This window comes from Lepidochelys kempii, chromosome 18, assembly GCF_965140285.1.
Source record: "Lepidochelys kempii isolate rLepKem1 chromosome 18, rLepKem1.hap1, whole genome shotgun sequence".
Classification (NCBI taxonomy): Eukaryota; Metazoa; Chordata; order Testudines; family Cheloniidae; genus Lepidochelys; species Lepidochelys kempii.
The window spans coordinates 22,003,815-22,030,667 of record NC_136397.1 but is presented as its reverse complement, the minus strand read 5'-3'; the positions used below and the strand labels follow the sequence as shown (position 1 = coordinate 22,030,667).

Genomic DNA, 26,853 nt, shown 5'->3' with positions numbered 1-26,853 from the left:
TAATGAGTCTTGGAGCACATGGGTTCGGAAGGGGCTGGGATGAGAGCTGGGAACATAGCCCCCGTTTCCTAAACTAGTCCACTCTTCCCAGTGCCTAATGCAGAAGCCAGCAGAATATCAACAGCATAAACCAGGCATAAAGAAAACCCTTATGTTCCCAGAGGCACTTGGGTATTCAGACTAGAGTTCGCTGAATAAACAAGAACAATCCTAGCTCAATCGAACAGGGTAAACAGCAAAAATAACCATTCCCATTAGATTCATTTAGTCAAATCTTTTAATGTAAATGGATGCAGTAGCTCAGTGAGCCACCTTATGCGGTCACAACGGGAGCCCAGTGCCATCCCCACCCACACAGGTTCCCTCTGGGGTGTGGTGTTCCACCAGCAGCCCTCCTTTCAGCTCAGAGAACACCATTCACTGTCTCCTTCCATGGACTCACTGGGGATGGGAGGGAAAAGGCTCTTTGCAGCCTCTTGCCCCCGTGCAATCACCATGTGAGAGGAGCTATAATACGTCCGGAAGGCATTGCTTCTGTGAGAGCATAGGAGTGTTTGCAAGATCAGGTCATAACCTGTGCAGCAAATCAGGGTCTGGGTCCCCTGTACATCCAACAACCAGTCCCATCCTTAATGCTGCATGTTTACCTTAGAGCAGCGGCGTATTAACGCCTGGACTGACAAGGCCTAGGCCTAGGGCAGCAAAATTGCAGGGGCGGCAAATTTATAATAGCAGCCAGAGGCTGCTTCCCCTGGCCCCGGTTTGTGCCCTCCGGCCCAGGCCCCGCCCCAACTCCACCCCTTCCCCGCCCCCTCCCTGCCCCTGTTGGTCCCCTTCCCCAAATCCCCGCCCTGGCCCCGCCTCCTCTCCTGAGTGCGCCGCGTTCCCCTTTCTTCCCCCCTCCTTCGCGAGCCTCTTTCGCGCACAAGCCCTGGCAGGGAGCGGGGAGAAGCAGGACTTGGCGGCGTGCTCAGTGGAGGAGGCGGAGGCGGAGCGGAGGTGAGCTGGGGCGGGGGGGGCAATTATTTCAGGGCCTAGGGGCCACAAAATCATTAATCTGCCACTGTCTGAGAGGTTTTTAGGCCTGGCTTGACAAAGCCTTGGCTGGGATGATTTAGTTGGGTTGGTCCTGCTTTGAGGAGGGGGTTGGACTAGATGACCTCCTGAGGTCTCTTCCAGCCCTAATATTCTATGTTGCCATATTCCCCTCTTAAGTTCTTTCAGGCTTGGCCTTTTCAAAGGAGCCAAAGAGAGGTAAGTACCCACCTGCCACTGAATTTCAGTGGGATGTAGCCATTCAATTTCTGCAGGTGTTGTTGAAAACCCCAGCCTAAAAAGCTACATGTAATTCCTCTGCTTCAGGCATATTATGCTGTCTCAAATATCTTGAGGATACACACATGGAGAGAGGACGGTGCAGATATGAGAGGTGAAGAGCAGAGGGAGAGCGGTGCAGTAATATAGCATTTCTGCAACAATCTGTAGCTCCCCCAAATGCAAATAAATAATCTTCAGATGTGACTAGAAATCAGAGTGAAAGGTCATAATTAGGGTTGGTCGAATTTCATTCTTTTATCATTTACATGGGTAATTCCTTGAGGTTTCTTTTTAAGCATTTTTTTTTCAATTTTTATCTAATTAAATTTTCACAGTTGCAAGGGGTCAGACAATAATTACTTAATGACAGCAGATGTTGGGAGTCAAAAAGTTAAAGCTTTATAACCATTAAAACACAAATGATCCAACATCCCATGTCAAAAGATACTTAGTAAATATGTTCAGATCAAACTCCAATAAGTTCTCAAGAAGCATTTTTCTTACTTTGCCCATCTATACATTTTGATTATTATTGATGGCAATATGTTTGTGTGTACAGCCAATGTGTACGGTGAAATCAGCATCTACTGACAACTACTGGTAAAAATCTAATCTTTTCAAGCCTAGTCATAATTAATACCCAGTGGTCTCTGCATCTGCTGACATATGATTGGGTCTCTGCTCAGTACAAGATGTGATGGTAACTAAGAACACAGTACACCAAGTCTATCCCTCGGTGTAAGTCCTTTAACGTCAGTGGAGTTGCACCAGAGATGAATTTGGCCAGTCAAGATTCTTTCCAATTCAGCACATACATCAAAACCATTATTAACTCTAAAAAGAATGAGGAGTACTTGTGGTATCTTAGAGACTAACAAATTTATTTGAGCATGAGCTTTCATGGGCAAAAACCCACTTCATCAGATGCATGCAGTGGAAAATACAGTAGGAAGTTTATATATACACACATGGAACATGAAAAAATGGGTGTTGCCATACACACTATAATGAGAGTGATCAATTAAGGTGAGCTATTATCAGCAGGAGAAAAAAAAGACTTTTGTAGTGATAATCAGGATGGCCCATTTCCAACAGTTGACAAGAAGGTGTGAGTAACAGTGGGGGGGGGGCAGCAATCCAACACATCTGAAGGCCTCTGGCACACACTGATGGAAATCGGGGTAATACCACTGAAGTATGAGTTACCCCAGGGTAAAATCACCATGGGAGGAGATTTAGATCCTGTGTCTGTGCCTTATACTGAACAGAGAAGAGAGTTCCAAAACCAAGTGATGGTCCAGCTAAGGTTGGCTAAGGGTATGGACCTTGTTTAGCAGACATCCAAAGCCCTGCATTGCCAGTCCTAGGAGCCCAGATAAGGCCATGGAGAAGGTGAAGTTCATCTCTGTACCAGAGGAATGTTTTTGACCTCTCAGTGATATGAGAAACATTTTTTTTCTGGTTTCAGAGTAGCAGCCGTGTTAGTCTGTCTTCGCAAAAAGAAAAGGAGGACTAGTGGCACCTTAGAGACAAACCAATTTATTTGAGCATAAGCTTTCGTGAGCTACAGGTCACTTCATCGGATGGTTTGCCCTTCAATGTGCTACAAGTCTAGGCACACAATGTGTGGGGAACACTCGAGAATTAGGAGTTTAGCTCACAAGGGCCAACTGCTTAATCTCTATTAATGCCGGGGGCCAAATTTTTCAAAGCTGGAGGCTTAAAATCAGGTTCCTAAATTCATATTTTCAGAGTTACTGAGCACTTGCATTGATATCAATGGGATTTGTGGGTGCTTAGAACTTCTGGAAAATCAGACACATATCAGACCTATATCTAGGCGCTTAAATTGATCTTTAGGTGCTAACTTCAGGCACCCAGATTTGAAAATTTTGGCCATGGCCTCGTTATTCACAAATTCATCTACAGGACACAGGGAAATAAGTGCAGCCTAGCACACACCGAGCTCAATTCTCGGCTGAGGTCTGTACCCAACCTCATTGCAGCACATTGTGTAGTCTTCGTGGCCACTGCCCCGCATTGACATGCATGGGAGTGAATGGAGAGTGATTCAAAGGGCACCAAGTAATAACGGTGCACTGGCACTGGGCTCATGTAGCACCAGATAATTAAAATTAAGATCCTTTAAGAAAAAAAAATTACCTGAGATTTGCTGTAACTAAAACGAAGAAAATGTCAGACACAAATCTCTAGGTGCTTTCACTGCTCTCATGGGATTATTTCAGGCTACGGGGTGAAAGGGAAGGGTGGTGAAACAAGGGAAGAACCCCATGAAATCTAAAATCCAAGCTCGGTTATTCACAGGTTGCTCTGACCTGCTGCTGCTCGAAGCAGTCTATACCCCACCATGTACACTCCGGTCCCCCAGGAAGAATCTTTGGATTATAATTTCATCCTTCAGAAATCACAAGGAAGTGCTAGGAAAGCTGTAGGACACATGGCATCAGCTTCTGTCTTTTCTGTGTGACAGGCTTCACTTCTATTGAAAGGGGCAGAAAAAGGCAATTAAAGATGCTACCAGCTGGGCCTGAAAAATAGAAGTTTTGAGGAAAGGCTACAGGAGCTGGGTTTTCTTCCTGGAAATGCTGTGAGCAATTAAAAAGAAAAATGGGTCTCGAGTGGAACCCCGGATCTGACACCCAGACCTTCACAGTCGTGGGAAGTTCAGATTCTGTTCTGCAAAGGTTCTTTCACTCTGCTCAGCCCTGTAGTATCTGAGAGCATTTCGTGGTATGAATAATATCTGTCATGTGTCACTTGTTCTCCACGGGGGGAAGTGTATGCAGTGCAGTGTCGGGAACTTATGGCTCAGGTCCTGTCTCTATAATGAACTCAAAACATTCAAAGACACCCAATATTGGGGGAAGTGTGGATCCACTTGCAAACCTGGATCCAGAACTGATCAGCACAGCAAGGGCCTGTGTCTGATTAAAGATGCTTTAATCACACTGATGAGATTGTCCAAAATTAAAGTACGCCACCAAAAATTACAGAAACTTGACGGGAAATTGTGCAAAAGTGTTCCATGCGGCAGATAAAGGATGGTGTCACTAGGATGATGACAGAGGCAAGGAGAACATGAAGAGTATATATGAAGGAAATGGCTGGTGTCTGGAGAAGGAAAACAGGTTGGAGGACAAGAGCAGAGGCTGGTGAAATAGCAAGATGGGGATAAAATAGATTTTAAAAGGTGCCAGTAAGTTCGTGTGGAAAAACTCTTTCTGTTCTTAAAATCCCTAGGATCTTGTGGTAAGAAATCAATTCCTTCAATCCTCCAATAAGGCAGCAGGGAATACGGTGGCACGTACCAAACTGTCCATGGCCCAGAACTCAGTATCACCATTTACTCTAGTCCCAAGTGAGGGATGAATGGATGTAAAATGCTGCCCGTTCTGGTCTGGCAGCATTAGGTATCCCCACTGCACTGGAAAATACCTCATTTTTGAATGATTAGCTGGCAAATACAAGAGGAAATAAAATGCATCAATGGGCACATGGGATGGCCAGAATTTCACAGCCACAGTCCCCAGAAAGAGGCTGCAGAGATTCAAGAGAGAAATAAATCATGAGTTCTCAGGGCTACGGCTCTTCTTTTCAGCTCATCAGAACAGCACCCTCTAGTGCAGATTGTGCCTAGATTTGTGCTGGAAATGGCCCAACTTGATTATCATACACATTGTAAGGAGAGTGATCACTTTAGATAAGCTATTACCAGCAGGAGAGTGGGGTGGGAGGAGGTATTGTTTCATGGTCTCTGTGTATATAATGTCTTCTGCAGTTTCCACAGTATGTATCCGATGAAGTGAGATGTAGCTCACGAAAGCTTATGCTCAAATAAATTGGTTAGTCTCTAAGGTGCCACAAGTACTCCTTTTCTTTCTCCTTCCCTGGTGAACGTCCATTCCCTTTAAGACAGGGGCCATTTAAAGAAATCACCGATAGCTCCTCTCCTCTGACTCTGTTCTCTGTTGCAGTCTGCAACAATTTTGCACCCTGTCAGCGTTTCTGAAAATGCAGGCTTCCAATGGAGTTTTCCAAACACTGCATGTACTTAGTGTGCTCTGGAGGGACAGTAGGGCATTTCATCCAACTGTCTGAAATAACACTCGGCGTTTGTCCAGTCTTGACAAAGGGGTTTTGTATGAGTTGGCTGTTTAAACTAAAAACTGCACCTGTCTCTTTGAACTGCAGCTCCCTCCTTGATTCTCCCTAGTAGCCATTACTGGTTCAGAATCTTAGGGGGAAGAGTTAAATAAATCAAACAGAACATTCTTGGAAATTTGTCTTAGTAATAATTCCATATCCACTAGAAAGTTTCTAGAAAAGTTGTACTCCTTAACTCAGATTTTCAGGTTACAAAGCTCCAAAAACAAACCAAAGGGAAACACAGCTTTCCGGTTCTCCCTCCACTGGAAGCCACTGTATTTATTAGCAAGCACCAGGCCTTCGATGGGTGCAACTATAATCTAATTAGTAGCAGTGTATCTGGCTCTTGGCATGACACACATGCATGTATTCAAAATATCAATATGTTGGAAAGACAAAGGAGGAATCCACAACACAGAGAAAACAGATACAATTCAGTATACAGCAGAGTAACTGCAAAAGCAATAGCTAAACTTTAAAAACGAACATGACCTGTACGTTTATAATGAGCTATCACATTATGTTATTGGGTAGGCTAAGGATATACTGTCTATTCACTTTATACTCCCTAATTAGCAAGTATCTAATTGAATCCGTTTGGAATCCCAAGACATGCAGCATATATGGATGTCCTTAGAGGAGCTCCCATAGGACGGTGACTAGATCTTACTCCTTCTTGCAGCAGCAGTGACTGACAAGGGCCCTTGCCAGAAGACCTAGCATGCACCCAGAGAACTAAAACACAAGAGCTACTTTGATAGCGGCATGGAGGGGGGGGTCACAATTGTTGGCTTTTAAAGAGTACAAGGAAAATCAGAGTTACTTAAGAACCATCCCAATAAAATGTGCAACTAAGAAAAGGCAGAGAAATTAAAATAAATAGGAAGGTCTGGGGGTTGAGCTTTTTTTTTTAAAAAAAAAAATGTAAATAAGCCCAGGAAATAGATTTGTAAAGAGCTGAAAGCGTCATGTCTGTGGGATTAGAAATGACACACAGTACATGAATCACCTCAGTGTTACCCCAGCTCAATAGCAGTATAACCCTATTGAAACCGGGGGAGTTACACTGGCACAAAACCCAGCTAACATCCTGGTTACTCAGAACCATTGTCTGTGTGGGTTTAATGGACTGTTTGAAGTGTGTTTAGTGACCTCCGCTCATTTCTCAATGGGTGGGCCCACACCACACAAGCCACAACCACAGCTGCCCCCTTTTCAGGCAGACTAAGCAGTGAAAGATTGCGTTAGCCTGGAAAACTTCTCTTATCCCGAGAGTGGGACCGTCCAACCCAGAGCTGTCGTCAGTGCATGTAGGGGAAGCCTGCACTCTCTGTGCTTATCTCCTGTTCATACCCAGAGGGCTTAGAGAACCTCACCTAAGCATTAAAACACACAAAAGTTGTGTTTTTAAAGGAAAATGACCATGATCTATGTATGAAACCAATAAACCAAAGTGTTTAGAGATTGTCTCTAATGCTATGAGGAATATATAAAAACAGGATAAGTTAGCTTCAGGCCCAGGCAAGTTCAGAATGATATTGGTTTGACTGACCAGACTAAATACATATTCCTTTCAAAATTACAGGTCTGTTAATTCCCCAGATGATCTAACAGCATCTTGATGAGATTTTACCTCAGAGTCACATTGCCCCTCATGGCTGACAAAATATTATGATGTTGCTCTTTCCCCAGGGATTTGGGGTGCAGGAAGATGAATGACAATAAAGCAGGTCTGAGCTATGGAGGCAGAATGGTCCACTGGCGAAGGCCTGCCTGAGCACTCAAAGGACCTGAAGGTTAGGCCTGCTACTACTGCATGACCTTCAACAGATTCCCTTATTAGGGGACAGGGCAGATTCTAACAGCTGCCCTCTAATTCAACCAGAACTTAGGAGGCTTGCTGCCCCTCCCACCAACTTTCTTTCCCCTGACTCTGGTGTTGAATCCCTCCATTCCTGACTCCTTTGTTTCTCTATCCCACTAATCCCCAACCTTGGCTCACTCCCAGTATCCACTTCCCCTGATTCTCCTCCAGACTATCCCCATAGCCCTAATAATTTCTGTTGCCCTTTTCTGAACCTTTTCCAGTTCCAATATATCTTTTTTGAGGTGGGGAGACTACATCTGCACGCAGCGGTCAAGATGTGGGCATACCATGGATTTATATAGAGGCGTTACCATATTTTCTGTCTTATTATCTATCCCTTTCTTAACGATTCCCAACCTTTCCAGCTCAAACAGACACAGGCATGCTACCTTTCAGTGAGCGAGCAAGCGAAATATAAGTGAAGCCACGGTAGCACACGCAGCAGGATAGGCTAGCTGCTGCCAAGTACAATCCCATCAAAGACTTCTGAGTGCACACTCTGGCAGCTAGTCCGTCCCGCCAGCTGCGGCCATGCTGCAATTTTTAGCATGCTAGCTCCATCAAAGCTAGAACACATGCATCTCCTCCACATTACGTCTCCAGCTCTGGTGTAGACGCACCCTCAGATTATCAACTCTTTGGAGCACGCACCTTGTCTTCTTCTGTGTTTGTTCAGCAACAAGCCCATTTTGGGCAATACAAATAATCATCATCGTAACAGCGTGATACAAGCCACACTATTGTTTCAGGGGGTTATTTTATTACATACCCCTTGTAACAAATGCTATCCAATTTGCTGTCATTGCTCCAAAGCTGAGCAATGCAATATTCATTTTTTCCATCAAGAAGTTGAAAAGTAAAGTTGCCAGATTTAGTTTATTGGCATCCTTGATGCAGACAGTGATCGATGTGGCTGTATGTGGAATCTGTGTTTTCCCTATAGCCACAAATGAAAAACGAGTTATTTTTCTGCCTTGCTCTTGAATTCTCAGACTTTTTCACGTTTATCGCCTGTCTAATCAATTTACGAACCAACCAGATTTTCTGCAGAATGATCAAGCTTTTTTTACATGACAAAATAAACAAATGAACATTTTAAAAGCGGGATACGAATCCAGTTAGCCCTTGGAAAGGTGACAGTTTGGGGGTTGTTTTTCATAAAAGAACAGGCGTGGAAGGAAGACTTTTGTAACTTCTGTGGACAACACACTTATAATCTATGCTCTAGGACACAGTCCTGCATTGGCTCTTGTAGTGGGACTGGATGTTCTAAAAGGGCTGTTCTATCTCGATCACTGGTATCCCTGGGACCACTGGAATTTTCAGAGCTACTCACCATTTCAAAGTAAGAAGCACTATTGTATGGAACCTTCATAAATAAAAATATGATTATCATACTAGCAACAATTGTGTAACACTTTCAACCTACAAGGCAGTTTACAAGCATTAAATAATTAATCCTCACAACCCCACGCAAAGCAGGTGACAGAAGTATTATTCCCCTTTTACAGATGGGGGAAATGGGGTACAGAAGCTCTGCCCCAAGGAATCAGCATCAGAGCCTGGATTAAAACTCAAGAATTCCTCATTCCAAGGCTTGAACTCAAAACCACTAAAATATGCATGTTACTGTATTAAATACAATTGTTTCAGGGGCTCCCAGACCCCCATGGCCCCATGCCTCTTTCATTCATCTAGCCCGGGCGACGGACAATGGCCCATGGCCCTAATTCAGTAACTTACTTGAGCATGTGCCTAATTTTAAGCATGTGAACCGAACCACTGACTCCAGTGGGACTGCTCACATGCTTCAAGTTCGGCAGGTGCTTAAGTTAGTTGCTGAACCGAAGCCAAAGGGTATTTCTACTCAGCAAGAACTGAGTATGGGTTGGCCTGCCTGAGCTAGCTTGAATCCAGCTAATGCGGGTAACAACAGTGGTGAAGACAGCACAGCCTGGGCAGTACAAGCCTGGCACAGACACTGGGCACATATGTCTTTGCTGCTATTATTATCCGCACTATCTGTATTCAAGCTAGCTCCAGTAGGCTAACCCGTACACAGCTCTTGCTGTGTAGACATACCCTAAGTCCATTGTGTAGTCGCTTTTTCACAATGGCCTTACACAATCATGTACACACATGCGTTACTGAGGCTTAGATGGACACTGACAATAACTGGTCCTGATTCTGATCTGGGACAGGGTGCAAATCCATTGAAGTCAGTGGAGATACTCCAGATTTACACTGCTGTAACTGAGCTCAGGCTCTGACCCTCTGATTTTAAAGTAGCAGGTACTTTTGCAAGCTAGTGCACAGTGCATGAAAAATTCTGATCACCACCACAAGGAAATGAATGATGGACAAAAGGGTGGTGGCAAAATAAGACCCAATGACAATTGAGGAAGCAAGAGAGAAAGGAACATCTACAGACGTTTACAGAACACAAAAGGAACAAGAAAAGCAAGAAAATTTAAAATATCAGCGTAAGAGACTAGAAGAAATGAAGACATGATATCTGGTGCAAAAAGAAAGGAGACGCACCACAGACAGCTAGCCAGCCAGCCCAGCAACCTGCAGTGCAGTTGTTATTCGGTAATGTCAGTGGCACAAGCTCTGTTGCAAACGTTAGCTTCTTTGATCATTGCTTCCCTGCAGCTGCTTATTACATGTGGGATGATTCTGTTCAATGCCTATGTGATCAGTGAGAACACAAGTCTCCACACTGCCTCGGTGTCCTCTCTGCTCAGAAGGCAACAGTCAAGGGGAGGGAGAAGGTTTGAGGGGAAGTTTGCCTTGTTCTTCTTAATGAATCTTCCATCTCACTGCACACTTGCTGCAATACCTGGTAATTTAGCCACTCATGAAAACCTACATCAGCAAAAAAAAAAAAGAGTCCAGTTGAATTGTTACTACATTATATGTCATTGTAGCTGCCACAGCTGGTGATGTCCAGGTCTGAGTGAGACACTATTCAATCTAGCAAATACTTAGCACTGAGAGTAGTGCTTACCATGGTGAGTACTTCAGATGTGCTCAGTTACTCTCAGAAGTAAGCACTACACTCAGTTGTGTTTGCAGGGTTGGGCCTTAAAATACATGGGGCCTTGGTTTTCCTCTTACCTTCACCAGTGTAAATCAGGAGTAATTCCACTGAATTGAATGGAGTAACATGGGTTTAAAACCAGTTCAAGCGAGAGAAGACTCAGCCCCTACACCTTTGTCTACAGGAAGTCAAAGAAGTTTCCCTTTTAGATGAAACCAAACAGAAACTGTGCGTGAAAATAATGTAATTGAAGACTTTAGCAAACCTTCCAGAGCAGGTCTCATGCCTTCAAAAATCCATGGCCTCTCAACTCCAGGTGCTGCATCTTCACGCAAGTCATTTTTTTCTTATTAAAGAGCCCTGCCTCATTTCCTGGGCACTTCTCTCATTAAAAGGATAAATCAATTATGTACCAGAGAAATTAGACAGGCTTCTTGAGCTGGAACAAGCAAGGTTCAGTTTAGATGCTGGAGAAGAGTGAGAGATTCTGATGTAGCCACTCCACTGGCTTCGAGCATGTCTGCCCTGGTGCAACAAGGCTATGGATACAAACATATGGCTACAAAACCAAGGGTAGAATTTAATCATTACTATTATCTGTATTGTGGTAGTACCTAGTAATAGATCAGGGCCCCATTGTGCTGGGTGCTGTATGGGACAAAGACAGTCTCTTCTGTACTGAGTTTGTATCTAGCACAAGAAACACGGTTCATTTACTCCAAGTAGAACAAGAGGCAGCAGGAACAGGGATACCCTTCACAGTGCAATAGCTGACCTGTTTATTATTTATACAGTGCTATGGGTAAGCATGGGGCTTAACCACTTTGCCAGCATCCAGGCTTTCAAAATAAAATTACACAGCTATAACAACCAATGTTGAGAACCCTGGAAACTCTCATGTCAGCCCATTCTGCTGTGCCAGGGAGGTCCTTGTCTGTCCTAGTTTCTGCTCTAGTGTCAATCTCATCCCTAAAAGCACAAGTTTCAATAAAAAAAAAAACATCTTTGAAAGCTGCTGAAACTGCTGACTGTGGCTTGCTTCTGGAGGAGGTTTATAGCTCGGTTCTAAGTAATAGAAAATGAAATGAGCTAAAAAGATGGAGAAAAACAAAAAACTTAAGACACTAAGAGCAATCCTGGGGGAATGGCTCTGACCCCTTCACACAGAGGTCCACAACATGCCTTTAGTGTAAAGCACGTTTTCTTCTTCTTCTTCTTCTTTTCCTTTCTGTGGAGAATAGGAATTCCCTTTGCCACGGCCATCTTATTGCACACAGAGAAGAAGATCACAGTCTCATGCTGGCAGCATGCAGACTTTTGACTGAGGCAATAATGGTGACAGTCACAGCAGGGGTGACCTTCTGCAGGATAAAGGTGAATGTGACTCAGCAGGGGCATTATTTTTTGCAAGGAGCATGTTTGTGAGCCCAGAGGCTGTCAAGTCCAATTGCTAGTCAGATATTAGATTGAGCTGCAATTTGTTAAAAAGAAAAGACTTTTGCAAGAAATATAAAACATTTCAAATAATTCTCTGCAAAGGGGAGTCCAGGGTCTCAACCTAGCAGACTGAGATGAGGATGAGGGGTTTCTTCTTCCTCGTTGCTTTATTTCAAGCTTTACAGTTCATTCAATCTCATTATTGCTTAATCTCCTCAAGACACAGATGCAGCCTGACCTCAGCTTCTTGTAGGCATTCCTGTAGGAAGGGGTAGGCTGGCAGGCTACCATTCTTGGCCTTCTATTGCTTCACGTTTTTGTGCCTGACACTCCTTTACTTCTACTCCCCCCCCACACACACACACACACCCCACGGGGACACATTTCACACACTGCACCACGGGGACACACTGCACCACATGGACACACTGCACCATGGGGACACAATAGTTCTAGGCACTCACGCTGGTGTCACTGTGACTTTAATAGCCATCTGGCTCTTGATTTCAGAAAGTGAAGGCAGCAGTGAAGGCGCTGTTCTTCATGGCTCACCCCTCACTCCATTGGTTTGTCCATGCAACACAAGCTGTGTTGTAATTGACTGTTCTTCCCCCAAGAATACTCCAAATGCACCCATCTTCCACCACTTTAACTCCATTGACTTCAACAGTTACTCCTAATTTACACTGATGTGAGAGGAGAATTAGGCCCCTTGGGTGGGCTCTGGTGACAGAATTCACTGTGAACTTCGAGCAGGAGCCTAAAATATCCTCCCCATACATGCACTTTTATTCTGACCGTACATGTTTGGTGCAGGTTTTACAGGGCAATGTGCCCTTGGCCATACTTGGCCAGAAGGAGCTATCCCCATGAGTTGAGTAACAAAGAGAGACTCCTCCTGAACAAATAGATCCAGTGAAAATGTGTGGTTGAATCATCTCAACCCAATTTTGCCTACATAGACACATCCTGTGCTATCATTATGGGAGAAGGGACTAAATAATCTAACAGGTCCCTTCCATCTCTAAATTGCAAATCATACTACAATTTCTGATACCTGAAAAGCTATAGCCTCATCTTGCATTATGGCCGTCATCTCTTACATTCCCTGGGAAAAAAAGGAATAGGGGACTCCCTGGATCCTCGCAGGCCAATGTGAAACTAGTATTGAGTTAATCCCAGGCCCCTCTAAAATACAAGTCCTTCTGAAGAACCCTTGGTCTGGTCTTCTGTACTTCACCATCACTATGAGATGCTTTCACAGAGAGCAGAGGAAACTCAGCTCTTGATGGGAACAGAACTTATCTTTGCAAAAGACCCAACAATACACATGGGAGCAACCTTGTCCCCACAATTGTTTGCACTTGCAAAAAATGAAGGTCCAGCTGGGAGCACCAGGGCATGTGTGATCTGAGAGATCAGTGCCATGTCCACATGACAGCAGGTTTGCAAAGCTTAGGGGCCTGGACCTTTTCAGTTCAGAGAAGGATGAAAAGAGAGTATAACGAATTTAATCCTTTCCTCTTAAAAGCAGCTTGTGCTGCCTAGTCTCAAGGTAAAGCCCATAACAAATGTTTCCATTCTGTTGCAACAAAACTATCAAAATTAATTTTGGCAGAGAGTGTGTCACTTTGACTGGAACCCAGAATAAGTTTTGAATTTTTCACTTCATAGAACTTCACTGCTAAAGAGCAGTATAGAGCCTCTTATAAAGCAAGGAACAATAAGGCATATAAAGCATCTCCCCATTCATTCATGAGAAAACCTATTAAATGTCAACTGCTTGTAACAAAATGAGCTTATTCCTTTTGGAGATGCAGCATTCTTCAAATCAAAAATTCCAACATGTGAAGTTCCAAGCAGAGAAAAAGTTTATTAAAAACACAGGAGATTTAGCACAGGGTACGTGACACACACGTGCTCTTCAGACATTCACAATGTGGCACCTCAACTGGTCAAGTGAAAGTGATTCCAAAGGGGCAAGGCAGATGTCTGATCACACTGCTGAAGAAGCAGGAAATAATTATTCATTCATTTCCTGTTTGCTTCCATGGCATTAATCACCACAGTTTCATTGGGTACTGAAGTGGATGTTCTAATCCATGTCAATTTAGCATTAATTAACACTCCATCATTTAAAGCCTTGTTTGAGGAAGAGGGGGCGGTGACATCATAATACAAGGTCTTGTGTCATTTTAGGGAATTAATTATATGGGGGCAAACATTACACCTGGAAAAGGTGACATTGCTCACACCAGAACACATGGTGCACCAAGCCTTCTATAGCATGCAGGGTCAAGTCTAGGGGACTAAGTACAAAGCAAGGAGTTATGAGGTCTAGTCCAAGCTCTGCCACTTATCCTAAATAATAGACATTAAAATAGCAAAACATACAGGTCTGACTAGTTGCTCTTAACCTACCCAGATGCTTCCTGAATGGTGATCAACCAGTCTTTGTAACTCTTGAGCATCACAGTTTCTAATATAGTTACTCAGCTAACCTGCCATTCACATCCCTTATTTATAGAGCTATAAACCAATGCTTGAGAGTTTAGCAAAACATACATTTCTACAGCAGCAGTAGGTTTTAAGCAACACATTGCTATGACAAAGTGCCCTATAGATGGGAGTGAATGATTGCCAAGAGGTTGTGGTTAAATTCCATAAAACCGTGTTTTTATTTGAGTACCGTAAAAAGACGAGGAAGTGGCTGCATTTAAATTCTGGGACACACGTCTTGGATTTTATCCCTTTAAAGCTTTATACATTCCACTTCTTATTCATGGCCTAAATCTGCCCAGTCTGGGAGCTGCGCCACTGACTTCAACGTGTAGGATCAAACCCTCAGTTCCCCTCATACGTAGTTTCTCAAACATACTCAGCCTTCCACTCTCTCTCACACACACACCTGCACAACCCCCCTTCCCTCCTCTCTCGCTCAGTCCATGCACTTCCTCTGTCACACACACAGCTACATCTGCACAAGCTCCCTTGTGCGCTCATTTCTGGCTCACTGGGGCACACTCACATACGTTCACTCGCTCCTTCAGCTCACAAACACAGGCTCACACACACCATGCCAGCACAAACCTTATTCCTTTGGCAAGAGACTCTTTACTACTGACAGACAGGACCAGATTGTGAGCTTTTTAAATCAGCTTTTACAGAGCCATTACTCAGGCAAAACTCCCTTAGAGTTCGATTGGGATTTCACTAGATTAAAGGCTGAGAAAAATTCCAGTGTTTGGCCCTGCTTCCCAGCTTTGACACATACATTACACTGACAGCATTTTGTACTGTGGGCAGTTAACAACATGCCCAGAAGTAAATTCAGTCCATACCCCTTGTCTGCCTGTGCACCACACTTCTCTTGCTGGATATGTACAGATCCTCATTCTTCATTACAGAAATACAGAAACATTTTGTGATACTCGCAGGCAAGGGCTCCGAACAAATGGCATTTATATCCTAAAGCAACAAGCACAAATTCACATGCTGTATCATGTGAAAAGAGCACTGTATTTATAATTGTTGGTGGTATTACTCATCAAAATTTATTACGTACCAGTAGCTATTATAAGAAAGAATACAATGCACTTGCCAATGCAATAACATTTCCATTAAATTACAGCTTGTGAGAAAGACCTTCAGAGCATGGTTTTTTTTTAAAAAAATCACATGTTATTTGACTTGAAATATAATTCCTCCCTTTATTTATAAATCACAATTCTTCAGAGATGGCATTTTTCAGATTAAAATTGAAAATGAACATTTCTACAAACAGTGTCAAATGCTTTATTCCCAGAGAGAGTCGGGGTGGAGTTTTTTTACTTAAGTTTAATGTCTTCATGATAACTAGCAAAGAGGGAGTGGGTGCTGCATTGCTTAGGGAGATCAGCAAACGAACACGGTAGCTTTTATCCTCTAACTTCAATTCAGTACAAGCCAGCAGCTATTGTCAATTATGAGAGAGGAAAGATGATCCAGGCATTAGGGGCATAATCTGGGACTTCAGAGACCAGAGTACAATTTCCTGCTGTTCTAATTTCTTGTGGGCCTTGAGCAAGTCATTTAGGCCCAGATCCTCAAAGATATTTAGGTGTCTAACCTCCACTGATTTGAATGGAAGTTAGGAGCCTAAATACCTTGGAGGATTAGGGCCTTGGTCTTTCTGTGCTCAGTTCCCCATCTGTAAAATGGGGATCATAGTACTACCCTGCTTCACAGTGGTGTTGTGAGAATAAATACATTAGGCTGCAAGGCACTCGAACACTGCAGCGATGGGAGCCAGCTAAATACCTGAGGTCAAAAGATGTGCAGTGTAGCCGCAGCCGTGTCAGGCCCAGGATATTAGCGAGACAAGGTGGGACAGGCGGGGTGAGAGGGACAAGCTTTCTGTGCAGCTTGAAAGCGGGTCTCTCTCCCCAACAGAAGTTGGTCCAATAAAAGATATCTCCTCCCCCCGGGATTATATAATAATTATACAATTATTATAATTATATAAATTATAAAATATATCCCCTCCCCAACAGCACCAAAACCAGAATCAAAGCTGGGAACCCAGCTGGCAGCGTGAGACGAGGGCCAACCGCGCTTCAGTCTGACTGCGACAAGGGGCTCTCCAGGCACTGTCAGAGGCACAGCACGGCAGGGTGCATAGTCTTGCCAGTGCCCTGGTGACTCCACACCTTCCACCAGCTCTAGAATTCACAAAACAACTTAAAATGAAAAAATAATGGAACTGCCATGGAAGGAGAGTAAATCCAGAAGAATCAATGGAGTAGCTCCAGTTTAAGCCCCTGTAGCTGAGAGAAGGATTTAGTACCTGGTGTACAGACCCCTCCAGCAGCTGGCCTGACGAGAGTTAACTCCCTGAACAGCAGATCTCACCCAGGTATTTGCTCTCTTCATTGATTGTCAGAGAGCCCAGCCTGGGTGGGGAGGGCGGAGCTGGACTCAGCTGAAGTGGAATATGCTATCTGCAGAGGTTATAAGAGAAGCAAGCTCAGAAGCATTTCTCTGTGGCTATATACTGGGATGGGAGGGTGACCCTGTGCTGAGAAACAGTGTTGTCTTAATGCAACTGAATCCTGATCTCACAGGCTGTCTCTTCCCCTTCTCACCACTTGAGCGGTTGCAGGCAATGATAAGATTTGAGGTATCACTCTGGCAGAGGCCATTATCTGTATGCTAGCTGGCTCTATTTCTTTTAAATGTCCCCACTGCCTGGGAACATGCTTATTTCAGGCACAATTGTGCATCCCTCTCCAGCAAGCCTGGTTGCTCTCACTCTTATTGTTGCTTGACATCAGAAATGCTGCATCCCTGAGCACAGATAGAAGGAAATGTTAAGGAAATTAATCTCCAACTCATCCTAATTCCCCTGCATTTGGGGTTCTCCGGTGATGTCTTTATCCCACCTTTGGACATCAGGAGGCTGAAAGGGTTGGCTGGGCAAGGAACTTAAACTCCCTTTTGCCATATGCTGTCTGCTCCTTATTGTTATTCACACTGAAACTTTTAACTAGCATTTCCACTTCACCAAGTACCTAGCCTGAGCCAGCACCTGAGATCATTAAAATCCACAGGGAAATCCTAGGCAAATCAACCACTATCTGCTGATCCATCCTGTTAGCTCTGAAATGATCTCCTTGGAAAGGGGCCTTCCAGATGAAATATTAGTCTTCAAAACCTTGAAGAAAAGATTTTTCCATACTGCTTGGTTCGGGTGACTTTCCAGACCTTCAGGTGCCACTGCTCAGCTGAACGTTAATGTGTATGACACACTGCAACAACAGATCGTGCTCTTTCCAGGTATCAATGTTTCTCTTTAAATAATCTTTGAAAAAGAAGAATGGAAGAACTGAGGCTCTCCTGAAATTGCAGGATGTCTATTATTTGGAGTATTAAGGGATGTTCCCAGGGTGATTTCTGGAGACCAGGTTCCCTGGAGTTAGAAGGGGGAACAGCCAGAACATTGAGGCAGGGTAGCCGATGGTGGTGCTGGACCCAGCTGATTGCTGCTGGGGGTGGAACGGGGAGGTTTAATTTAGGAGTAAAACTAAGGAGTTGAGGGGAAGATATAGGTTCATCTAGTCCTGTCTCTGACACTGGCCAGTACCGTATGCTTCAGAATAAGGGGCAAGAAACACTGCAGTAGGCAGATGTGGGATAATCTCCCCCTTGGAGGTCTCATACTAATCCCTAATAGCCATAGACTGGTGTAAATCCTGAAGCATGAGGTGCCAAGAGTCCATGCAAGGAGTAATGAAAGGAGTCTGTATGGAAGGCCCCAAAGTTTTGCTAGCAGGCCTCAAGACTTTATGCTCCTTGGCCCCCTCCATCTTTACTCCTTGTTCGGTGCTCCACGGGAAGCTGATGAAGACCTCAAGCTCCTCATCAATATGAGCTGAGGGGGAAAAAAAAATCCTACTTTGTAGTTAGCAAGTTCAACCCTGTGAGCCCCTGTGCCCAAATACTATGGTGACTGGGCACCTTAGAAACACTTTGAGAGACAGATGAGATTAAATTAAACAACATGATTCTTCACTGCTCAATATTCAATCCTATTTTATACCCTGATATACCCACTGATACCTGTCTTCCATGTTTTCTTCATTCCCAGTAATGTGGAACCTGTTAGGCCAGAGAATCTCTGAGCCAAGGAATTCCAAAGAGTAATCACCTTCAGGAGAAAGAAACCCAAAAGAGACCTTTCTTTAAAGGGTACCATGCACCTTGGTCTTACATTGTGTGTGTTTCAGAAATGTTTATATGCTCGCTTGTGTAACTGTAGCTAGCTCTGCTAATATAAATTGTGTTTTCTTCCATACCACTCATTTTCACTCGTTTACCTAGTAAACCTCATCAAAAAGGATCTGCTTCCTAATACTGTTGTGCACCTTAGAGAAACTGAGATGTTTATGTTGTTGGGTCAGAGCTGAACTGCAAAGGGTCTGCTTGAAAACAGTTCATTCCTAGAGGACCTGGAATACTAAAACCACAAAGCTCTTTCCCTGTATTATTTAATTAAAATACTTCCCAGGATTATCGAATACATGATGCAGGAAGAAGAATTTCTCTTATTTTCTAGTTAATGATCTATCTATCTATCTATCTTAGGGTTTTACAGTGCCACCCATCACCATAGTGTCTGAGCACGTATCTCTTAACAGATATGTACTAACCAGCTTAAAGCCATTCCAAGACAATGGTCGGAGGCAGGTTTTAATGCAGAATTGACTCATACAGATGCTGAGACCAGAGAAGAAATTGATAAAAGCTGGAAAGTAACAGATTCAATGCCAGGCCAAATATTCAATTCAGAAAGAATCTCCCTAAAACTAAAATTAATGTTGAAGGATGAAGGCGGGTAAATCTCCCACAGTTAAGTTCAGGCAACAGAGATTGAGTTTAAACCTCTCAGCAGTCCAAATTCCATCAACATCTTTCAGAGCGAAATTAAATTAAGTGCATCCCTATCATAAGAAATTATGTTGGTTGTAACCACCAAGCTCTATAGCAGAGGTCAAAATAAAATGAGTCACAAAGAAATATGCATTGCTGTTCTGACTCTTTCTTCAAAGGAACAGTTGGGTTCAGAGGTTTGTCTTATAGATATTTATAACTGTTAAACACTTGTTCTATTTCCAAGTGACTTTAGTGCAGTAGTCAGGTGCTCAGCACTTTCAGACAAATCAGGCCTCGTTGGGCACCCAAAACCACTAGTCACTTTTGGAAATCTTGGCCATGATCTCTCTGTGCCTCACTGTCACCACCCATAAAATGGGAGATGTTCATCTCTGGGACTATTTAGTGTGCAGTATTGGATGTTTAGGCCAGGTCCCAGCTTTGGCAAGTCCAAAGGAAAAACAAGAAAAAGCCTTCCCCCTCCATTCCCTCCTCATTTTCACTAGGCTTCTCTGAGTGTCCCTTAGAGTGGTAGCACCCAAGAGGTGCTTGTCAAGCTGGGACTTGGGGATATTGAGGGGTCTGAATTCCACCAACTATCTTGGATTGTGGATCCATTCCCTGGGTTAGTCCTAGGCAATACGGTTTGTTCTGTGGAGGAGGAGGAGGTAGAAGGGGTTCTTTCTACAGTATCCAAACAGGACTGGTCTTGAGTTACTGTAAACTATTTATCATCACTCCTAACTAATTACAGTAATGCTTTCCTCCATTCTGTATGGTATCTGCACACTAGATCTGTGTCTTCCATTCTTCCAGGCTGTGCATATTTAATTCCCTTAATCTTTCCTCCTAGTCAGTCTCCCCTTAGCTATATTTAAAGGTGTAAGCATATTTTCATAATTAATCTCAGACATGCCGAGAGCAGCCACATATACCCTATAAAGTTGCTGAGTGAGGCAGCTCGGCTCATGTCTCTCCACTGCTTGTATACACACATGAACGGCACTGGGTAACAATGAGGCCTCTTGGGCCAGACTTCAAACAGAAAAATTGAGATCAGGCATACAGTCGGCTTTCAGAGCTAATCTTCACAGCAGTTTAGACGCCGCTTGCACGTTACCCTTTGAAGAAAATTTAGCAATGACTTATTTTAAACATATGACCGTTATATAAGGCAAACTGAAGCAGTACTGTTCAAAACCCCAGAGCAGATGGGCAGCCAGTTGATCATTCTAACATTGCATTTATCCATACAACAATCCAAGGTATCCTTTTTATGGATACGGATAAGCTACGGTGCACTCTTCCAAAAGACGGCTTGGGGAAATCTAGGAATCAGTGGGTCACTGTGTAAACGAACGCTGGACTGGCAAGTAGCCTTCCTAGGGCCAGCAGAGGCATTTTAGGACAGCACTCAGGCATGTCTCATGCAGAAATTATTGCTGCTCCATGGTTCGAGCATAGGAGAGATATGCAAGCTGGACCCCACCCTGGAGAACATGAGGTACAATCTCTACGAAGCTCCTTGGTGCGCTCAGCCCAGGGACCAGGCGCTCCAGAATAAAAGCCTCCAAAGCATCTGCAGGCTGAGGTGCTTGCTCAGTGACTCAGCCAGCTTCCAGCTCTCACTCTGTTGAATACACACAATAAAAGGCAATACTGTGATGATTCCAATATTATTACAACAATTATTCATACCACTGGGAAGAGGGGTGTTCATATCAGCACATCTCCCTTTTTCTCATCTGTGAAATTGCTGCCTGTTACAAGGGATGAACTGCTGCATAAAAGTGCAGTTTATTCAAGTATTATTGTAGCTGATAACTATCATAGTCGCTGACACTAGATGAATTTCTGTGGCAATCAATTCATCCAGCAACAGCTTGCTGGGACTCAGACACGGCACAGATTTACTAGACGTGAAAACCTCTTTAGTGGAAACCATTAACTCCCACTATTTGGTATTCACAGTAGCACTGAGAATGCAAGGTTCACATCTTTGATGGCTGGCTGAATCTGTGTGAACTTGATGAGAGAAATGCACGTTAACTTTTTGTTTCAGCACTAACTATAAGGCCATTAAAGTTATCTCAATGCAAATATGCCAGGTTATATGCTTTTAGTGACTTGTTTTACATAACCAAAGGGAAACTGCAAGCAACATGTTTATTTATACCACCAATAGGTTTTGATCTGAAAATGCTGTAAAGACTATGCAATATTGTTTAAAATATCCAATTTCCACCTAAAGAAGGAATGTTCACAGCTACAGCTAAAAGAAAGAAGAGCTAATATGTGAAGCTCCCAATTTTGTTGGGTTTATACATACATAGCTGCAGTCCAATTTACCACAGGACAATCACATTTCTGGACATGGCACTAATAACTCCTGTCTCTGAGTGGGGTGGGATGGGATGGATCAGGGTAGTTGCAGTGCTGGTCAGGATAACAACTATTAATGGAAGCTCTCAGTGGCTGGGGAGTAATTAGCAAATTGTTGAAAGAGATTGGGTCTCTTGAGGATCACTCTCTCTCTCTCTGCCCAGAAGAATTTTGGAAGTGGAAAGTTCCCATTTAAAGAAATGAAGAAGCTAGAACTGAAGATAAACTGGAGTTAAGAGTCTAGGAGTTAGTCTTGTTCCTACTTGCTTTAGGAGCACAACTGGTCTCCAAGCTGACAACTGCTGCTGCAGACCCTGCAGCTTTGCCCTTGGAGCAGGAGATATCAGTTTCATTGGGGGACCAGAGAAACATCCCTCTCAGCCATGAGGGCCTAGAGGGGAAGAAGGTACTGGGGTGAACTGGGAGCTGGAAGGGTCTTTTGCTTTTTTTTTATGTTGCTTCCCTAGCGGCTCTTAAAGGAAAATGAGAAAAATTACAGGAGAAAGGTCAGAAATAAAGCCAGAATGTAATCAGAGTTGAAGCGGAAGCTGGCGAGAGAGGCTACAGCAGCAAAAAAGGTTAGGAGGAAAGTTACTTGTTATCTCTTCTTAAAAATGAAACAGAGGCAGAGAGAGCGAGCTGATAAGGCCAAGCAGGGACTACAGTTCCGAGGCGATGGAAATGTGTGTTGGACTCCAGAGGAATAACAAAGGAATCCCTAAAGTGATCAGGAGAGGGAAGTGATAGCCATGGCTTTCATGTTGATAGTTTAAAGCTGAAGCACTAAAGAGCAGAGTCTGCGATGTTTCCATGAGTATTGTCTTCTGCAAGTTCCAGCCTGACACCACAACCCTGTCTACCTCACTGTTGCCTTCACCTTCCAGTCAATTCAAGTTGGGGGAAGCAATGAAAAATATCTTCATACTTGAGCTAGCAGTAATTCCATAGGGTCATTAGGGACACAATTTTCATACCACAGACACATTAAAGACCTCATCCTTGCTACTAAACAGCATCTCCCTCACTGATTGATTGTGACAGTCTGAAGATGCTTTAAGGGCTGGGATGTTACAATAGGTGCAGGGAGATTGACTGCATCCACTGCCCTCTTCCCACAAGTCCAAGGTGCATGATCCATTTATTGGGCACCTGGCTCTTGAATTCATCACGTGGCTGTCACCACCCCAGATATGGTGGGTGGCTGTGTATATACTAATCTCACAGTAAGAAGCTCAGGAAAAATAATATAAAGTATATAAAAATAAACAATAAAACCGCTCCATACTCCAGAGCTTAAGCGAGAGCTTGATTAAAAGTCAGTGGACAGTTCTCTCTTAGGGCCTGGTCCCAAACCCAGGGAAGTCAGTGGGAAAGTCCCCATTAGCATCAAAGGGCTTTGGATCAGGTGCTTAAGGTCTCTGCTATCCTAAACACAGCTCTCTCAAAATTCAGTCCACACTGCCTACTCTATTGGCCTCTCCAGGCTCAAGGCTCACCACCAACAAAAAAAAAAAAAAGCCCCCGTCCCTAATGAGACCAGGTCTGTGCTGCAGACACATGGCGACTTAGTGATGGAAAAGACCTCTTGTCTCATGTTGTCAATGCCCTTGCTAGGTTAGGATTGTTCGCTACTTTCATCTCAACCTGTCCATTTCAGCAGCCTCACTCTTCCCCCCCCCCCCCAGGGTTTTCAGTTGCAGAGTGACAGCTGCGTAGCACAATTTTATAAGTAGTTTGTACTGGTGCTATACAGCAAAGCAAACCATCATGCAAAGGGCAGCAAGCTGGAATGAGCAGAGAAGTCTGTCCAGCAGACACTTGGGCCCGCAGCTCCCTACAGCAAGAGACTGGAAGAGGCTATATGACTGTCCCACCAGGAAAATAAAAACATACACATTAATAACATTCTTCCAAACACCAGACACAGCTTATTTTTGTGACTTAAACTCTACCTTACCCATTTGACCAAAATCATAGTACAATCCTCTTCAATTTCACTTAGGCGTGTCTTGCTGTGAATCATAGAGCAATGTATTATTCTTCACTGGTCATTTTTTCTATGTTGCCACTTTAAATTTAACCCCACTAAAACACAATGAAAATAAAGAAAAATAATGATTCTTTTAATTATTCAAACATCAGCAGCAAGAATCATGCTTTTGATTCCTATATGCAGCATCATCGTAAGAACAAGACTTCAGCCAGATGACTTCACAGCAGTAATAAATATGTGTTACATAACACTTAGATTCTGTTCCCCTTCAGTTGTACTTCTTGATTAATCTACAACTCGCACACATCTGTCTGTCTGTCTGTCTGTCTACTTTCCTACCAGAAGTAATCGCATGATACCCTTCACTATACTGAAGAAACACCTGGAAGAATTGCGAGTTTTCTGATTACTGCTTCGGGAGGCAGAAGGCAAAGCAGAGGCAGGAGGCAGAAGGCAAAGCACTGAGAAAATTAGACACTAAATTTGATAGGACATTGAATGAGCATTTCCATTTTGTCTGGAACAAAGACCAGCTAGGGTCTGTTTGAGTACTTCTCTGAAAGTAGACAAGCTGTCTCGAGTCACACTCAACTCAATACCCAATCTCAGCTTTAAAACTCTTTAAAAGGGCCATCATAGCTGCTCCCCCCCCCCTTTGTGAAAGCACAATCTGTGTGAAAAGGCCTTTATTTAGTACAGTTCAGTGAAACAGATTTGCTAAATGTTAACAAATATGCTCATTGGAATGTTCACTGCAACACTGCACCATAGGTCCTTCCATAGTGACAGGAAAACTCCTACATAATCCTACATCGGGTTGATACTATCTTGATGCAATAAACCAACTGATGTCTACTCTTACATAGAAACTTCCTGGAGTATTTTACAAGATTGGTATTTTACTTCTGCATTTTAAAGAGTGTACTATTAACCATACTCTCAGACTTATACATATATCAGTCTGAGAATAATGGTTAATGCATGCACACACACACACACGACCCCCAAAACAGACGATTGAGTCACATAGCTTTGCAATGAATCTCGATCATCATTCACTATGTTTGGAAAGATTTTAGCGGAGGTGGGAGTTTGCTCATAAAATCTGGTTCCTTTTCCTTTCTTTCTCTGTCCAAAGTAAGAGTCTAGTGCATCCCAGTGGAGAGACATAAGAAAAACACATTTACTTTCACAATTTCTCCCCATCACTCTACAGAGAGTATCAAAACGTTCAATCTCCAAGGAACACAAATACTTGCACACAGAAGTTAAGCCTTCGATACAGCTGGTACCACTTATCCTTAGCATGTCTGACGTTCCTCAGCACTTGTAATTTATATATATGTGTGTAAATACTGCATACCAAGCTGCATAAATCCTTTTATCAGATTAATATCTGAATCCCAATGATTTATTTCAACCTATCACTTTAGAGGCAAGAGAAAGAATTGTTTTTTTCTTCCATTCTTTAAAAGATGATGAACAGGGAGATACTTACATGCTAGAGTTATTTTATTATACAGCTCTATTCATCCACTGTTTCCTGCCAGTTAAACATCCAAATACATATATCAAACAAAGATGTCTGTGTATATGCTTCCATGTGTACATAGAGACTGTTGCATACACCTGTGTACAACCTATGCAGTATATGCAGGTGTGTATATATATATATACACGGCTATTACAAACAGATAGTTACATAGACACACGCATTAACCAAGTGCAGGTTTTTCAGTCAGCATCACTGCAGCCATCAGCATGTTGATAAAACCTCTATGCAACGTTTTTATATATCTATGTATATGCATACTTTTGTAAAGACATCCTCAATGTGCTTGGAGAAGGTATTTTCTTGGTGCGTGGACTGCGCCTATGTAGAACTATATAATTACATGGATGCACAGACTGAAATAGTGATTCCACATAGCATTGCATGTTCATACCCAACCGCCCAATATAGGAATCTGGTCCTACCAAAGTCCAAGGATTGGGCAAATCAGATCAACACTTGGGCTGAAAAGTAACTTACTGACCATGGTTGGCAGTGCCAGGTCTACTCTTTAACTAAACCGGTTTCTCCTCAAGGTATTGATTCACCAGAACTCTGCAAGAGAAACTGCCCAACAGACGTTAGCCTGGCGAAAACTACAGCGGAGGAAGCAAAAGGTCATTTCATCTTGTACAACCCATGCCAACTACGGGGCGGGCGGGGGGGGGGGGGAAATGTCTAAACAAAACGTGATCCCCAGGAACCCAGCTACACAAACTCGTGACGATCCAAAACCAAACCGGGGGGGGGGGGCCGCCTCGCGCCTCTTACCTGATTGCTAAAAGCTGTTTTATCCACATTGTCACGTTTCAAATAGTTTAGGATCAGATCTTCCTCTCCCCAGCCATCTGTGCCGCCCCGCGGTTACACGCCGGGCTCAAACTCAGGCTGGCGTCCGGGGGGGGGGGGGGGGGGGGTCCTTCCTGCGCCCGCTCTCCCCTGCTGCCGAGGCGGGCTACAGAGGGGCGCCCCTCCGCCTCAGCCCGCGCCCCGCTCAGCCGGGCGGGGGCCGGGAACCCCGGCGTGCCCGCATGGAAGCGGGGCGGGCGGAATCGCCCCGCCGCCCCCGCCCGCGGGCCAGCAGAGCCCGGGGCGGAGCCCAGGGAGCCGCGGCCACAGCCGGGAGGGGCGCGGGGGGGGGGGGGGCAGCGCCTCCTGCCCGCGGGCTCAGGTCGCTCTCCGAGGTGCTGGAGCCCCGCGCGTCCCCCGGCCCGCCGCCAGCCAGCCCCATGCGCAGCCGAGCCGCGTCTCCGCCGCTGCCCTTCGCGCGCTGCCTAGCCCACGGGAGGCGGGCTCGCCGGGCGGGGCTCGCCGGGGAAGGCGGGGAGGGGCTCGGCCCGGCAGCCGGCGACGCCTCGCTGCGGCCCCGCGCGCTGCCCCGGCCGCTCTGCGCCGCCCGCCTCCCGGGCAGCGGGTCCCAAGCCCGCGTGGGCCAGCCCCGGCTGACGTCACTCGCCCCCCCCCGCCCCCGCCGCCGGAGGATGCTGAACCCCGTTAGCAGCGCGACCCGCCCCCACCCCCCGTCCCCTCCCGCCCCCACGGACACCCACCCGGCCTCGGGGTCTGAGCCGCTCCGCCTCGGGGTCTGCCGGGGGGGGCTTGCGCGGGGGGCGTGAGGGCTGGCCTGGGTCTGCCGTGCTTAGGGGAGGGGGATGCGTGGGGACTGCGGGGCACCGGGGGGCTGC

The 26,853-nt window shown here is 44.6% G+C and overlaps 1 protein-coding gene across 5 annotated transcripts in view; it reads right to left on the bottom strand.

The window, feature by feature from the left end:
• Positions 1 to 26,240, bottom strand: part of AJAP1 (adherens junctions associated protein 1) — a 113,150-nt gene extending 86,910 nt beyond the window's left edge. For all 5 annotated transcript variants that reach the window (XM_073316611.2, XM_073316615.2, XM_073316612.2 and 2 more), the window contains exon 1: positions 25,940 to 26,240. In XM_073316611.2, coding sequence (XP_073172712.1) covers positions 25,940 to 25,968 — 29 coding nt within the window. In that variant the 5' untranslated portion in view covers positions 25,969 to 26,240. The remainder of the gene's footprint in view (positions 1 to 25,939) is intronic.
• Between the last annotated feature and the right edge of the window lie 613 nt (positions 26,241 to 26,853).